This window comes from Hyaena hyaena, unplaced genomic scaffold, assembly GCF_003009895.1.
Source record: "Hyaena hyaena isolate Hyena2069 unplaced genomic scaffold, ASM300989v1 scaffold_434, whole genome shotgun sequence".
Classification (NCBI taxonomy): Eukaryota; Metazoa; Chordata; class Mammalia; order Carnivora; family Hyaenidae; genus Hyaena; species Hyaena hyaena.
In genome coordinates this window covers 1,568,401-1,586,230 of record NW_024081069.1, presented here as the reverse complement: position 1 = coordinate 1,586,230, position 17,830 = coordinate 1,568,401, and the positions used below count along the sequence as shown (strand labels likewise).

The 17,830-nt window shown below is 38.7% G+C and overlaps 1 protein-coding gene across 3 annotated transcripts in view; it reads left to right on the top strand.

Moving 5' to 3' along the window:
* Positions 1-1,810: 1,810 nt before the first annotated feature.
* Positions 1,811-17,830, top strand: part of LMLN (leishmanolysin like peptidase) — an 87,157-nt gene continuing 71,137 nt past the window's right edge. For 2 of the 3 annotated variants that reach the window (XM_039253039.1, XM_039253038.1), the window contains exons 1-3: positions 1,811-2,086; positions 15,880-15,977; positions 17,740-17,770. In XM_039253039.1, the coding sequence (XP_039108970.1) occupies positions 1,871-2,086; positions 15,880-15,977; positions 17,740-17,770 (345 nt within the window). In that variant the 5' untranslated portion in view covers positions 1,811-1,870. The remainder of the gene's footprint in view (positions 2,087-15,879; positions 15,978-17,739; positions 17,771-17,830) is intronic. The other variant, XM_039253036.1, reaches the window with a different exon arrangement.

Genomic DNA, 17,830 nt, shown 5'->3' with positions numbered 1-17,830 from the left:
ATACCTATCTCAGACTTAAACCAGTGAGGTTTAGTTGTTGAAAAACATAGTCTAAAGCCAACTACTTTGTTCTGCCATTTAAGTAGATGTACTTGTTACTCTTGGGGTGGCCGGGTAGAGGAAGAAGTGCTTGGGGAAGTATCTCAGGAAAAATCGGCATGAAGATTTTTTTGAAAGCAGAAGGCATTTGAGGAAAGTTAACTTGTGGGCAAGAATTGGAAAGTGAGTAGAAACCTAGGAAATGCCACTTTATGCAAGGTCTTGTATATTGTACCTGAGGATTTAGAATTTAAAGACTAGTTCAGGAGTCTTCATGGGTAACGTGCTAGCTTTGGTTGCTTGGTGAGTAATAGTGCATTTATAAAGTTGGGGAACCAGATTGGTTTTGTGAGGGGAAATGATGAGTTTGAGGAAGCTATAGGATACTCTGCTATGAATATGTCCAGAAAGGCAGATGGTACTTTATGTGGAGAGGAAACCTCATAATGCCTGCCACCTAAGTTAAATGAATATGGTATTCTGAGTGGCATAGATGATCAGAGTAATGGAGGTGGGTAAACAAGTGGTGGGTGGGCATTTGAGCAGAGAAAAGGCTGAGAATCCTTAGGATGACCTGAGTAAATGGAAGTGATGAAACAGCCTTGCATGCAAATTCATCCTTTAGTAATAATATGGCACTTGTAAATGAGGATGCATTATGTATTTCTGTTCCCAAATATTGAGGTTTGCTAAGTGCGAAGATAGTTCTCAAGTCAAAGTTCCCATTGAAGAAATCCCATGTTTCAGAGAAATGAAATTGGCTAGCATTTTGTTGGCAGGATCACTGAAACAGCCTCTCCCCAACAGAACACTGAAAACCAGAAACTTTTTTGTGATCTTGTAGCAGAAAGAGCACATGTCCTGAATGTGATTAATTTGGTTTTGAATCCCAGTTCCACTAGTTGTGGCATGATAGATATTATGTAATGAGCCATTAGTGGTAGAATACCCCACCCTTGAATTTGAGTATATGATCATTACAAATGTGTTGTACATTCTTAGGGTTTTTCTTTTCTACTCCTACAGTTTTTAGCATAGTAATTGACAGTATTCAGTTCCTGTTAAATGACTGTTCCAATTCAGTGCTTCCAGTTACTAGTTTTAATCGTTAAAAGAACCACAAGAAAATCTCCCAATTTTCAATTTTTTATAGTTATGGCCTAGTTTAAAGGTAGAGTTTACTTAATGGTAAGGGTCCACCTAGTCTCTTCCTGGGTTAAATGCAGTTGCAATTTTTGTTTTGTTTTTAAGTAGGCTACACATCCAATGTGGGGCTTGAACTTAGGACCCCGAGATTCAGTAGTATGCTCTACCTGCTGAACCAGCCAGATACCCATAATTACTGATTTTTATAGAAGTTAAGGGATGAGGTTGAATAGTAGAGCACTCATTGATTTTACAAGAAATGACTTAAGAAATGGGCCTAAAATTGGTGGCTGAGGATAAATAAAAATGGAAATTCCATTCCATTTTTTTTATACAAGAGGGCTAACCAGTAAAGATTCTGCAGCAGATTAAGCTACCTGGCACCTAGTGGAGGCCAGTCTTCTCGAGAATAACGAAGAGAATGGGCTTCATGTCAACACCCCCTTACTATCAACACCCCCTTACTATCAACACCCACTAGTCTTCCCACACCCCATCAAAAGTGGGCCGCTAAACGGCATTTATTGGCCGGCTTCGCGCATTGGGGTCCGACTGGCGTGATGAAGTTCTTATCCGCGGTGAACTGGCCGGGTGATGCTAACCAATCAAAAAGCGTCTTTCCGCCGACTGTACCATTTGCCCCAAGGGGCGGGACTAGAGATGGGGCTGAGACGTCACGTACTCCATGGTAACGACGCTCGGCCCGAAGATGGCGGCCGAGTGGGGTGGAGGAGCCGTCTCACCTGACTCAGGCCCCTGCCCTAGCCAGTGGCGCTGGAGCAGTTCTTTGTGGGTCCGAAGCGTTCTGCTCTTGGGCGGCCTCTGGGCAAGCGCCATATCTATTCCTGTCTCCTTGGACAGTTCCCCTCCTTGCCGGCACCGCGTCCCCTCTGAGACTGAGGTAGGGCGACGGAGGGGCGGGAGCGCGCGCTGTGAGGGTAAAGTAACACGGGAGGCAAAGATGTAGCGGGTAGTTGTTGGAACAAGATGTATTGGAAAAGAAAGCGAAATAAATTGTGCCAGAGACTGAACTATTGTTGCCAGATGGACCTTGGGCCCTGAGGCCTTGACCTACCCCCTCCAAAAGATGTCGCTGGAGGCCCTTGGTTGCCCAGGAGAAAGAATTCAAAGACTGACACAACGTAGTAGATGAGCAGTACAAGCAGGAAAGTTTATTAAAGTGAAAGTACACTCTTGAGATGCGGGAGTGGGTGCGCTCAAGGAATAGCTGAGCTCACTGGTTTTGCGTTTCTCTTTTATTGACAGTTAACAAAGGGAATATTCGTTATTTGAAGTGAAGATTTCTTGGAAGCAGGGTGGTCTTCAGGAATCTGCGTTTTGCCCTTTTTCTTGCCTTATTTACCTCATAAGGAACTCTCGCGCGGATTTCAGAGGCGGAGTTCCCTCAAAACCGCAATGCTAATGATACTACTGTCAGCTTAGGTCACTCAGCTGTCAAGATGGCGGTCACTTTTGGTTTTGTTTTAGAGTACTTCCAGGACAGGGCTCTTACTTCCTCACAGTGGGCATAACTTCCTTTTTGCTGGCCTCCAGGCATCCTGTTAGAGCCTTACTAACTGCCTACTCTAACACTATTAACTCCCTTCCTGCACCAAGTGGCCGAGTTAGGCGCTAAGGACATGATAGCTTTCCTATGTGGACAGTTGTACATAGGTAGGTTCTGGAGCAATGGTTTTCAGTTTGATCGTGCATCAGAATCACCTGAAGGATTTGTTAAAACACAGAATGCTGTCCCACTCCGCCACTTTCTAACTTACTAGGTCTGGGATGGTATCCAGACTTTGCAGTTCAAGTTCCCAGATGGTTGATGAGGATACTTGTCCAAAGACCACACTGGGGGAACTACTGATCCAAAGGTTTGGGAAGAAGTTGATAGGAGAGCTAAAGGCATTTGGGGGGATTTGGAGAGTTCTCTGAAGACAAAATTCAGGTTTACTTTCAAGTTCCTTTAACACATTGCTTTCTTTACCCTGTTCTCCTACCCTGGAGGTGCCTGCCTCCTTCACACTCCATTTTCCTCCCTCTATACATTCTTTTAGTCCTAGTTTTAAGTTCCTTCCTTGAAGGCAGTCAACTGAAACCACTCCAGCAGAATGCTCTTTCCATTTCATAGTATATCTTATCTGTACTCTCTTCTGGCACTTAACCAACTACTGCATTGTGGGAAAGGTTTATTTCTCAGGCATTTCTTTGTAATCTTGTCTTTGTAGTTAAATTGTAAGGTTCCTTTGGATAAGGTTTGTGTCTTTGATTCCTCCATAGTACTTAGCCCACAATAATCAGTGTTCTTTGAGGAAAGGAGACACAGTACTTAGGTTAGAGTGGCATGTTGTGATTGATTTTATAATTTGTCTTAATACTATATCAAGAAAGATTGACCTAGAAATTTTCAGCCCAGAAATCTAAGACGACTCATTTTTGTGGTAATTTCCAAAAAGTTTTGTGCATACTGTGCATATACTTTTGTGCATATACGTGTCAAAATATTAAGTTTGGGGCTTGTAGCTGTGGTCCAGCTTTTATCATGACACTGCATTTTGGCTGAATTTTACTTACTTTTTAGTATTCTCAGCCACTTTTAACTTTATAAATACAGTATTGTTGACTGTAATCACTATGCTATATATAAGACCTCCAGGACTTATTTATTTAACTGGTTGCCAGTTTGTACCCTTAAAAAACATAACCCCAATTCCCCCACTTCTGATGAATTCTTTAAAAAAAAATCCTACAAAGTCCTATGCTTCTTTCTTTGAATTTAAATTACAATAAGAGAAAGCCATTCAAAGAACTGCAGAAACTTCCTCACTAGAGGGAACCTAAATAGTTTCTTCTAGTGGTTGTTGCCAGTGTATAAAACTACAGTTTACATTTCAACATCTCTGTGGATAGGGAAGTTATCTCCAGAGGCAGCCCCTTGCCTTTTGGAGATCACCAGTATTAAAGTTCTTTTTATAGAGCTGAAAACTCTTCCTGAAACTTCCACCCACTCTTCCTATTTATGCATCTTGGCTAAACAAACTCAAAGTGATAATGCTTCAGATATTAAAAATAAGCTATTAAGTTATTTTTGAGATTTCTCATCCTTAAAATATTTTCCTAGTTCTTCTTAGAGTATGTAATAGCAAGTTCTCCTAACCATTGTCTTAGCTTTAACCTAGACATAAAGTATATTCATTGTATTCATACTAGTGACTATAGCTCTGTTAAGTCAAGTTAAGCTGAAGTTAATTCTGTAACATTTTTTGATGGTGGTGGGAAGTACAAAACATTTTGGAAAAAAAGGGCTGGGCATTTGACTGGCTCAGTCAGTAGAGCATGTGACTGTTGCTCTCCAGGTTGTGAGCTCAAGCCCCATGTTGGGTGTAGAGCCTATTAAATAAAATTTTTTTTGACACGGGGCGCCTGGGTGGCTTAGTTGGTTGAGCGTCCGACTTTCGCTTAGGTCATGATCTTGTGGTTCGTGGGTTCGAGCCCCGCGGCGGGCTCTGTGCTGACTGCCAGCTCAGAGCCTGGAGCCTCTTTCAGTCTGTGACTCCCTCTCTCTCTGCCCCTCCCCTGCTCACTCTCTCTCTCTCTCTCTCTCTCTCTCTCCTAGAAATAAATAAAAAACATTAAAAAAATTTTTTTGACACCTTTAACTTTTCTTTAACATTTTTTTTAATGTTTACTTGAGTGAGCAGGGGAGGGGCAGAGAGAGAGGGAGATGCAGAATCCAAAGCAGGCTCCAAGCTCTGAGCTGTCAGCACAGAGCCCAACATGGAATTTGAACCCACAGACCATAAGATCATGACTTGAGCTGAATTCAGACACTAAAGCGACTGAGCCACGCAGTTGCCCAACGTTTAACTTGTTTTCAACTAAAACCTCTAAGTTCTGGGTTTTTATTATTATGTAAATTAAAACAAAAAAGTGTAATAGTGTAATGAACTTCCATTGACTCATCACCCAGCTTTAACACTTACCATTATTCTCTCATTCTTATTTCGTATACTTCCACCCATTCCTCATCCTTTTACTTGTTGTTACTTTTATTTTTTTATTTTTTTTTATGTTTTATTTATTTCTAGGAGAGAGAGTGAGACAGTGTGAGTAGGGGAGGGTCAGAGAGAGAGTCAATCACAGACTCTGAAACAGGCTCCAGGCTCTGAGCTGGCAGTCAGCACAGAGCCTGACGCGGGGCTCGAACCCACGAACCGCGAGATCATGACCCAAGCGAAAGTCGGACACTTAACCGACTAAGCCACCCAGGCGCCCCTTGTTATTGTTAGTTTTAAAAGTTTGTTGTTGTTTGGGCACCTAGGTGGCTCAGTCAGTTGAGCATCCAACTTTGGCTCTGGTCATATCTTGCAGTTTGTGGGTTTGAGCCGCACGTCAGGCTCTGTGCTGACATCTCAGAGCCAGAAGCCTGCTTCGGATTCGGATTCTGTGTCTCCCTCTCCCTCTGCACCTCCTCTACTTGTGCTTTGTCTCTCTGTCTCTCTCAAAACTAAATAAACAAAAAGAATTTTTTTTTAACTTTGTGTTTTTTTTTTTTTTTAATTTTAGAGTGTGAGTGGGGAAGAGGGACAGAGGGAGAGTGAGTGAGAGAGAGAGAGAGAGAGAGAGAGAGAGAATCCTAAGCAAGTTCCACGCTCAGTGTGGAGCCCTACTTGGGATCATGTCCTGAACTCATATCAGGAGTTGGATGCAACCAACTGAGCCACCCAGGTGCCCCTGTTTATTTGTTTATTTATTTTTAAGTCATCTCTATGGGTAATGTGGGGCTCAAACTCATGACCCCAGATCAAGAGTCACACACTCTACCAACTGTGCCATCCAAAGTCCCCAAAAAGAGTTTTGATAAAATTCACATATATTGAAATGCAATAAATGCAATCATGTATATCCACATAAAACTTAAAACCCCACAATATAGAACATTTCCGTGTTTCCAGAAAGTTCCCTCCTATCTCATGCCAGTCAGTCTCTCCCATCCATCCTAGGCAATTATTTTTTTTCATTGTTTTTTCACATTTTCATTGTGCCTCTTCTAGAACTTAGTTTACACAAATGCAGTTATATACAATGTATTACTGATAGTAAATTGTATATAATAGCAGTTGCATTTTTGTGATAGACCCTATTTGGTCATGATATATTATCCTTTTTTATATACCTCTGAATTCAATTTGCTAATAGATTGTTAAATATTTTGCATCTATGTTTATGAATAATGTTGGTTTATAATTTTTTTTTTTAGTGAAGTTTTTTTCTGTTTTTGATATCAGCTATACTGGCCTCACATAATTAGTTGTGAAATGTTCCATCTTCTTGTATTTTCTAAAAGAGTTTGTATAGAGGCACCTGGCTGGCTTAGTCAGTGGAGCATGTGACTCTTGGTCTCAGAACTGTGAGTTCGAGCCCCACATTGGACATGGAGCCTATTTAAAATAATAATAATAATAGGGGCGCCTGGGTGGCTTAGTCGGTTAAGCGTCCGACTTTCGCTTAGGTCATGATCTCGCGGTTCTTGGGTTCGAGCCCCGCGTCGGGCTCTGTGCTGACTGCCAGCTCAGAGCCTGGAGCCTATTTCAGAGTCTGTGTCTCCCTCTTTCTCTGACTCTCCCCTGCTCACGCTGTCTCTCTCTCTCCTAGAAATAAAAATATTAAAAAAAAATAAATAAAATAATAATAATAGTTTATAAAAAATTGAAGTGATTTCATGCTTAAATGTTTAGTGTAATTCATATACTGTAAAATTCATCCACTTAAATGTTCAATTTAATGATTTTAAATACATTTACAGAATTGTGCAGCTATCAGCACAATCCAGTTTTAGAATATTTCCATCACCTTTAAAAGGAACCATTATCCCCATTTGTAGTTAATCCCTGGGGCATCTGGCTGGCTCAGTTGGCAGAGCATGCAACTCCTGATTGTGAATTTGAGTCCTGTGTTGGGTGTAGAGATTTTAAAAAGATAAAATCTTAAAAAAAAAAAAAAAAAGCCCTTAAGAAAAAAAGAATATTGTAGATTTTTTGTAGGTGTGATTTAGCAGGTTGAGAAAATTATCTTCTATTCCTAGTTTTTATCATGGGTGGGTGTTGAATTTTATTAAATGTCTTTTCTGCATCAATTAATATAATCATGTGGCTTTTCTTCTTTATTGATATTGTGAATTACATTGATATATTTTTTAAATGATAAACTAGCATTGCACACCTTAGATTAAAACTCCAGTTGGTTATGATGTATTTCCCTTTTTACATTTTGTTGCATTTGACTTGCTAATATTTGTTGATGATTTTGCCTATATGTTCATGAAGGATATTGGCCTGTAGGTTTTGTGGGTTTTTTTTTTTTTTAATTTTTTTAATGTTTTATTTATTTCTAGGAGAGAGAGTGAGAGACAGCGTGAGCAGGAGAGGGTCAGAGAGAGAGGGAGTCACAGACTCTGAAACAGGGTCCAGGCTCCGAGCTGGTCAGCACAGAGCCCGACGTGGGGCTCGAACCCACGAACCGCGAGATCATGACCCGAGTGAAAGTCGGATGCTTAACCGACTAAGCCACCCAGACGCCCCGAGTGGGTTTTTTTCTTCAATAACTTTGAAGAAAGAAACCCATCTTTGTTGGGTTTGCTATTAGGGTAATGCTGGTATCATAGAATGAGTTGGGAAACATTCCTTCCCCTTCGGTTTTAAGGAAGAGTTTGCATATAATCAGTATTGTTTCTACCTTAAATGTGTATAATTCATTAATGAAGCCATCTCAGCCTGGAATTTTATTTTTTCTTTCTCTCTTTCTTTCAGGTTTATTTATTTATTTATTTTGAGAGAGAGAGAGAGAGAGAAAATCCCAAGCAGGTTTTGCACTCTTAGCGCAGAGCTTGACATGGGTCTTGATCTCATGAACCATAAGATCATGACCTGAGCCAAAATCAGGAGTCAGATGCCTAACTGACTGAGCCATCCAGGCACCACTGGAGTTTTCTTTATTGGAGAAGAGTTGTAAACTATGAACTTATTTTCTGTAATAGATGATGGTCTGTTCAGGTTATTTCTTCTTGATTGTGTTTTGATTAAGTTACATCTTTCAAAGAATTTCATTCCACTGAAGTTGGCAAATTAATGGACATAAGCTTTTTAAAATGTTTTCTTTTGATATTTTAAATGTAAAAGGTTCTGGTACTAATTCCAATGTGTGTTGGTTTTTCCACACACTACCAAGAAACTTTCCTACACAAGCTGAAACTCAATTCTGATACCTTATACCCTGTGATAACATCAGATTCCACAGGTTAAGGGTCCATTTAACAAGCCTGGCCCCTCAACCCACCATTTCAGACACCAATCATAAATCTAGGTTGTCATCTTAGCTTCTGACCAATGACTGTAGTTTGGAGGTTCCAACAACCCTCTTCTTGTGTTGATTAATTTGCTCCAGTAGCTCATGGAACTCAGAAAAAAAATTTACTACTGGATTACTGGTTTATTATATTATATATAAGGTATGGAGAAAGGAGGAGGAGTTTCTACCGTATCAGAGCATTCCACTCTCCAGGAATCTCTACATGGTGTAAAAAATTAATAAAAGGAAACCTTATTTGAAATATACTTTGCCTAATACTAATATAGCCACCCTGGCTTTTTATTAATGTTTACATAATATGCCTTTTTCCATTCTTATACTTTCAATTCCTTTATGTTTTTATAGTTAAAATGGTTTTCTTTTTACAAATAGCAAATAGTTGGATCTTGCGCTGTTATTTAGTCTGACAATCTCTGCTTTTTAATGGGAATGTTCAGTCTATTTACGTTTAATGTGATTATTGACATGGTTGGATTTGGGTCTACAGTTTAGCTATTTGTTTTCTCTTTGTTTCACTTTTTTGTTTCCTGTTTTTCCTTTAGTATTCTATTTTGATTCTTCTGTTGACTTTTTAGCTATATCTCTTTGTATTACTTTTTATTTTTTAATGTTTATTTATTTTGAGAGAGAGAGTCTATGTGTATGTGAGTGGGCAATGAGGGGGGAGAGAGAGAGAGAGAGCGAGCATGTGAGTGGGGAAGGAGGAGGAGGTAGAGAGAGAGAATCCCAAGCAAGCTCCATGCTATCAGTGCAGAGCTGATGTGGGGCTCGATCCCCTGAACCCATGAGATCATGACCTGAGCCGAAATCAGGAGTCAGATGCTCAACCAACTGAGCCAGGTGCCCCACTTTGCTTTACTTTTTAAATTGAGGTATAATTAACCTATAGTAAAACGTGATATATTTTTGAGTATTTGTGCTAATGAGTACAATATGTATCTTGTATTTATGACATCTTCTTAAAGTTAATATTCATGTTAATATAGGAACTTTTCAACACTAGTTTCATTTACAGCCTGGTCATTTGCTATTTTTTTAAAGATTTTTATTGAAAAAAATTTTTTTACATTTATTTATTTTTGAGAAGCAGAGTAAGACAGAGCACGAGAGGGAAAGGGGCAGAGAAGGGAGACATAGAAACTGAAGCAGGCTCCAGGTTCTGAGCAAGCATTCAGCACAGAGCCCGATGCAGGGCTTGAACCCACAAACTGTGAGAACCTGAGCCAAAGTCAGACACTTTGACTGAGCCACCCAGGTCCCCCAAGGTTTTTAAGTAATCCCTGTACTCATCGTGGGACTTGAACTCAAAACCCTGTGATAAAGAATTGCATGCTCCCTGAAATCATTATTACACTACATGTTAACTGACTTGGATTTAAATTTTAAAATAAATTTTTAAAAAAACAAAGAAAAAAAAGAATCACATGCTCTACCAACTGAGTCAGCCAGATGGCCCCTTTTAATTTAAGTATAGATAGTTGACACACAATGTTACATTAGTTTCAGGTGTTATTCAGCAAGTTTATACCTTATGCTAAGCTCACCACAAGCGTGGCTACCATCTGTCCCCATACAACACTAGTAGAATACCACTGACTGTATTTCCTCTCCTGTACCTTTTATTCCTCTGACTTATAGATTCCATAACTGGAAACCTGTATTTTCTACTCCCCTTCATCCATTTTGCCAGTCCCTTCACACACTTTCCCTCTGGCAACCATCAGTTTGTGTTCTGTATTTCTGTGTCTGATTCTGCTCTTGGTATGTTTATTCATTTGTTTTCTGTGTTAGATTCCACCATTTTACTATTGTTGTAATATATATTACCTCTATGTATATCAGAAACATCTCAATTGAAATTTTATAATTTTAGCTTTAAGGAGTTAATGTCTTGAAAGAAAGATAAAGAAAAGAAATGTGTATATGATTGTGTTGAGAGTCTCTAAGACCACCTCAAGATTTAGTGATTTGGTAGAGGACTCACAGGACTCAGCATATAGTTGTACTTACAGCTAAGATTTATTGCAGTGAAAGGATGCAAAGCATAATCAGCAAAAAGGCTCATGGAGTAAAGACTGGAGGAAACCAGGCACGAGCTTGTAAGAGGTCTCTCCTAGAGGAGTCATATAGGACATTCGTAATTCCTTTAGCGGTAACTTGTAGCAATAAACACAAAATGTTGTCTAACAGGGAAGTTCATCTAACCCTAGGAGTCCAGGAGTTTTATATGAGATTGGTTATGTAGGCACAATTTTAGTCACTAAAATTCCAGACTCTGAGGAGTAAATAGCTGTTCAGCATAAACTATATTGTTTCTATTAATACTTCAGGCATGATGAGCCTGCCTTATCATTTAGGGAAATTTTATATCAGTGTAGGTAACTGATTACTATTCGGGTTCCCAGAACAGCAAAAGAGGCAATGTTTATGTCCCCTCCAAAATTTATACATTGAAATCCTAACTTCTAAAGTGATTATTTGGAAGTGGGATCTTTGGTAGGTGATTAGATCATGGGAGCAGAGTCATAATGAATGGAATTAATACTATTGTGAAAGAGACCCCAGAGAGCTCCTTTGCCCCTTGTGCCATAGGACACAGAAAAAATATGGCCTTATGAAACAAGAAGGGGGCCCTCACCAGATACCCAATCTTTATACACTTTGGTCTTGGACTTACTAGTCTCCAAAACTGAGAAATATATTTCTGATATTTATACCATCACCCGGTTTATGGTATTCTGTTATAACAGCCTGAACTAATACCAGATCCAAGATACTGTCTAGTGTCATTTCCATGACCATGAAGAACTTCCTTCAGAATTTTCTGTAGTACAGGAAATGAATGTAGTGCTGGTAGTAAATTCTCCTAATTTTTATTTATCTGAAATATATATATATCTTCTTTATTTTAGAAGGGTAGTCTCACTAGATATGGACTTTCTTTAGCACTTAACTCTTTATTCCGTTGTCTCTAGTTTCCCTTTTTTTCTTTTTTTTTCATTAAATACTACTTTTTATAGCAAATTTCGTTTTATTGCAGAACTGCTAAGAAGGTACAGAGATTTCCCAAATACCTGTTCCTCCTCACATGCATAGACTCCTCCATTACCAACATCCCTAACTAGAGTGGTACTTTTGTTACAATTGATGAACCTATATTGGCACATTATAATCCACTGAGAATTTATAGTTCACATTATGATTCACTCTTGATGGGGTACATTCCATGGATTTGGACAAATGTATAAAGAATGTACCCATTATTATAGTATTATACAGGGTATTTATACTGTACTAAAAATCTTCTGTGCTTTATCTATTCATCTCTCTTCCCACCCCTACCCTTGGCAAATGCTGATCCTTTTACTGTGTCCATAGTTTTCCCCTTTTCAGAATGTCATATAGTTGGAATCGTATAGTATGTCACTTTTTCAGATTGGCTTCTTTCACTTAGTATGATGTATTTAAGGTTTCTCCGTGTCTTTTCATAGCTTAATGTTTCATCTTTTTAGCTCTAGATAATATTCCATCATTTGGATGTACCAGTTTATCTGTTAGCATACTGAGGGACTTCTTTTTTTTTTTAATTTTTTTTTTTTTTTTTTCTGAAAGAGAGAGAGAGAGACAGCATGAGCAGGGGAGGGTCAGAGAGAGAGGGAGAGACAGAATCCAAAGCAGACTCCAGTCTCTGAGCTGGCTGTCAGCACAGAGCCCGATGCAGGGCTCAAACCCATGAACCGTGAGATCATGACCTGAGCCGAAGTCGGCGCTCAACCGACTGAGCCACCCAGGTGCCCCCATTTTGGCTACTTCTAAGTGGTAGAAGTTATGAATAAAGCTGCTATAAAAATTTGTGTACAAGGGGCACCTGAGTGTCTCAGTTGGTGGAACATCTAACTTCGGCTCAGGTCATGATCTTGTGGTTTGTGAGCTCGAGCCCCACATCAGGCTGGCTGCTGTCAGCCTGTCAGTGCAGAGCCTGTTTCAGATCCTCTGTTCCCCTCTCTCTGCCCTTTCCCCACTTGTGCCCTCCCAAAAATAAATATTTTTAAAAATCTGTGTGTAGGTTTTCTGTGTACAGACATCTTTGTACATAGCTTTTATCTCATTTGAATAAATACCAAAGAGCTCAGTTGTTCAGTTGTAATGAAGTACAAGTAAGAGTGTTTCATTTTATAAGAAACAGCCAAACTGTCTTCCAAATTGGCTGTACCATTTTGCATTCCCACCAATAATGAATGAGAGAGTTCCTGTTGCTCCACATCCTTGTCAGCATTTGAGGTTGCTCTGTGGTCATTCTAATAGATGTGCAGTAGTGTTTCATTGTTGTTTTAATTTGCATTTCCCTGATGACATAATATGGAGCATCTTTTCATATGCATGTTTGCCATCTGTATATCTTTTCTGAAATGTCTGTTCAGATCTTCTGTGTATTAGTAATCTCTATGCCCAGTGTGGGGCTCAAACTCATGACCCTGAGGTCAAGAGTCATGTGCTCTGCTCTACTGACTTAGAGCTGGCCAGACACACCTCTTTTGCCCATTTTTTAATTGAGCTGTACATTTTCTTAATGTTGAATTTTAAGACTTCTTTGTATATTTTGTGTAATAGTCATTTATCAGATGTGTCTTGCAAATATTTTCTCCCAGTCCGTGGCTTGTCTGCTTATTCCTATGTTATCTTTCATAGAGTATAAGATTTTAATTTTAATAAAGTTGAATATATCAGTTATTTTCTTTCTTGGATCATTCCTTTAGTGTTATATCTAAAAAGCCATTGCCAAACCCAAGGTTGTCTGTGTTTTCTCTTATGATATCTTCTAACAGTTTTATACTTTTGTATTTTAATTTTTTTTAAAATGTTTATTTACTTTTGAGAGAGACAGAGACAGAGCGTGAGCAGGGGAGGGTCAGAGAGACAGGGAGATACAGAATCTGAAGCAGGCTCCAGGCTCTGAGCTGTCAGCACAGAGCCTGACGCAGGGCTCAAACTCATGGATTGTGAGATTATGACCTGAGCCGAAGTCGGATGCTCAACTGACTGAGCCACCCAGGCACCCCTGCATTTTATTTTTTAATAAAGATTTTATTTTTAAGAAATATCTGTACCCAACGTAGGACTTGAACTTAAAACACTGTGATCAAGAGTCATATGCTCCACCAACTGAACCAGCCAGGCACCCCTATAGTTTTCCATTTTACATCTGGGTGTCTAAATCATTTTGAATTAATTTTTGTGAAAGATATAAGGTCTGTCTCTAGATTCTTCTTCTTCTTCTTTTTCTTAATTTTTATTTTTGAGAGAGAAAGTGCATTGCATATGCAGAGGAAGAGCAGAGACAGAGGGAGAGTGAGAATCCCAAATATGCTCTGTGCCATCAGCATGTAGCCTGATGCAGGGCTGGATCTCACCAATCAGGAGATCATGACCCAAAGTGAAATCAAGAGTTGGACGCTTAACAACTGGGCCATCCAGATCCCCCAGATTCTTTTTTTTTTTTTTTTTTTTAATGTGGATGTCTAGTTGTTCAGTACGATTTGTTGAAAAGACTGTCTTTGCTCCATTGTATTACCTTTGCTCCTTTGTCAAAGATCAATTGGCTTTACTTATGTAGGCCTGTTTGTGGGCTTTCTTTTCTGTTCCGTTGATCTATTGATTTATTTTTTTCCTTTAAAAATTTTTTAAATTCAAAGACAGTTGGTGTATAATATTAGTTTTAGGTATACAACATAGTGACTTGACAATTATATACATTACAAAATGCTCACCACAATAAGTGTTGTTACTATCTGTCACAATACAATGTTACTATGATATTATTGACTATTTCCTGTGCTGTGCTTTTTATTCCTGTGACTTGTATATTTTATAGCTGGAACTTTGTATTTCTTTATCCCCTTCACCTGTTTTGCCCATCTCCCTCTCTGGCAACTACCAATTCTCTGTATTTATGAGTTTGCTTTTGTTTTTTATTTGTTTGGTTTTTTGTTTTGTCTTGGTTTTTTTTAGACTCCACATATAAGTAAAATCATGTTGTCTTTGTCTAATTTACTTAGCATAATACCCTCTAGGTCTCTCGATGTTGTCATGAATGGCATGGCAAGATTTCATTCTTTTTTTATGACTGAATAATATTCCACTGTGTAATACCACATCTTATTTATCCATTCATCTGTTGGTGGACACTTGGGCTGCTTCCATATCATGGGTATTTTTTTTTTTTTTTACTTGAACACAATGCTGATTTTATTCCAGTTAAATAAAACAATGCACAAGTCACCTGAGCAATAAGCTTAACTCAAGGAACAAAGGTAAGAAACAAGGTTTTTTTTGTGTGTTTGCTTTAATTATTAGACACTGCATGTAGCTGTCTTCCATGTCTCTTCTCAGAAAATATGGGCTAATAAATCCCATGCAAAGGAACATAGGAAAGAGAAAAAGGGAAAATGGAATTCTACTAGCATACTCTTGAAGGTGGTTTCTCTAAGTTCTCTTCCATAAACTGCTCCATCAACAAGATTATTTCACCTGGATTATTTCAATATCATGGATATTGATCCATCTGGATTATTTCAATATCATGACCATCTTCCCTGATATTCATGCACAGACTACACTCTTTGGGATAAGTGGACATGTTGCTTCTATACACAGGGCTAAAGTCACTGAGACATCTTGGTAATTTATACTGATTGCAGTTTCGTATTCTGAATTCTGAAGGTTGGCCAGAATTCAAGAGAGTCAAAAGAGTCCATAGAGGCTGCTAAGTCCCTGGCCAAGAGGAGTAACACCAAGCACACTGCCAAGAACGCCATGTTCCCTCTGGGGCCCACCAACCAGTATCGACCTGCTCCTGTGCCAGTGTGCCATATCTTGGCTATATTAAATAATACAGTAAATATTTGCCTTCCCTTTTGTCAGTACCACACATCTTGATTACTGCAGCTTTATAGTAAATCTTTAAGTCCGATAGTATCAGTTTTCCAGCTTTGTTCTTTTCCTTCAACATTGTGTTGGTCATTCTGGGTTATATGCCTCTCCACATAAACTTTAGAATCAGATTGTTGATTTCCACAATATAATTTGCTCAGATTCTGATTTGGATTGCACTGAATCCATAGATCAAGTTGGGAAGAACTGAGATCCTGACATTATTGATTCTTCCTATCCATGAACATGAAATATCTCTTCGTTTATTTAGTTCTTTTATTTTTTTTCTAGGTATTACACTCGAAATTTAGTTCATTAATTTTAAGTGAAAATCTCAATTGGCTAATCTATACAGTCCCTTTAAAAATGTTTTCAAATATGTTCTTTTTTCAGGTCATAAATAAGGTTCATCTTAAGGCAAATCATGTTGTAAAAAGAGATGTTGATGAACATTTAAGAATCAAGACTGTCTATGATAAAAGTATTGATGAGTAAGTATGCCATTATTTTGTCTTTTTAAAATTAAGAATCAGGGGCACCTGGGTGGCTCAGTCAATTAACCATCTGACTTCGGCTCAGATCTCAATCTCACAGTTCATGGGTTCGAGCCCTGCATTGGGCTCTGTGCTGATAACTTGGAACCTGGACCCTGTTTCAGATTCTGTGTGTGTCTCTCTCTCTTACCCTGCCCTGTTCACATTCTGTCTCTACTCTCTCTCTCAAAAATAAATAAACATTAAAAAAATTTTTTAAATTAAGAATCAAACTAGTAAAGATATTTTCATCTGTTACCTGAAGATTCATAGATGCAGCTATGAGCTAATGTATCTTCAAGATGGAATTAAGCTGAAAATACTTTTTAGTCTGAAAAGATAAAAGCCATGGGATATGATTAAAATCTATACATTATGAATAATTTAAACAGATCAAATGTGGATCTACTTGGATATGGTCAGTAACACACCTAGAAGGCACCTCCTTTTCCTCAAAAAATTAAAAATAGAACTACCCTATGACTCACCAATTGTACTACTAGGTATTTATCCAAGCGATACAGGTGTGCTGTTTGGAAGGGGCACATGCACCCAATGTTTATAGCAGTGCTATCGACAATAGCTAAAGTATGGAAAGAGCCCAAATGTACATCAACAGGTAAATGGATAAAGAAGATGTGGGGTGTGTGTGTATATATATATACATGCATACACACAATGGAGTACTACTTGGCAATCAAAAAAGAATGAAATCTTGCCATTTGCAACTACATGGATGGAACTAGAGGGTATTATGCTAAGTGAAATTAGTTAGAGAAAGACAAATATCATATGACTTCACTCATGAGGACTTTAAGATACAAAACAGATAAACATAAGGGAAGGTAAGCAAAAATAATATAAAAGCAGGGAGGGGGACAAAACATAAGAGACTCTTACATATAGAGAACAAACAGAGGGTTGTTGGAGGGGTTGAGGGAGGGGGGATGGGCTGAATGGGTAAGGGGCATTAGGAATCTACTCCTTTTTTTTAAAAAATTTTTTTAATGTTTTTATTTATTTCTAGGAGAGAGAGAGAGAGAGACAGTGTGAGCAGGGGAGGGTCAGAGAGAGAGGGAGTCACAGACTGAAACAGGCTCCAGGCTCTGAGCTGGCAGTCAGCACAGAGCCCGACGCGGGGCCGAACCCACGAACCGCGAGATCATGACCTAAGCGAAAGTCGGACGCTTAACCGACTAAGCCACCCAGGCGCCCCAGGAATCTACTCCTGAAATCATTGTTGCAGTATGTGCTAACTACCTTGGATGTGAATTAAAAAATAATTTTTTTTAAAAAAAGGCACCTCCTTAATCAGTACTTGGTTGAAAAATAAAAGGAAGAACTGCTATATGCATTGAAAACATTTACAAAATTATTAGCCAGAGGAATGAGAGTGTAATTTTTCATCTAGCGTAAGAGCGATCCAGAAAACAGATAAGTTTTGATTCTGTAAGAGTTTATGAAGAGCTATTAGGAGTAATTGATGTCTTTCCTTATCCTTAATTTCCCAAATGAATAAGATAACATGATCATGCCTAGTATTGTGCTTTGGTCCAAAGTTAACCCAAATTCTTACTGAGGTAAATTGAGATTGGGGGCACTGATACTAGATCCTTCCACAAAGCATTCCTTGGGGCTCCTGCCAGATATAGTCTAAACAAATGAGATAGTGCTGTGTCCTAGCATGGCAATTCTTAATTTTTTATGTCTTCATTTTCAGGTTGCTCCCTGAGAAGAGATACCTTGTAAAGGTATGTAATAAATACTCATGGCTTGAATTTGATACTTAAAATGGGTGCATTTTATTGTAT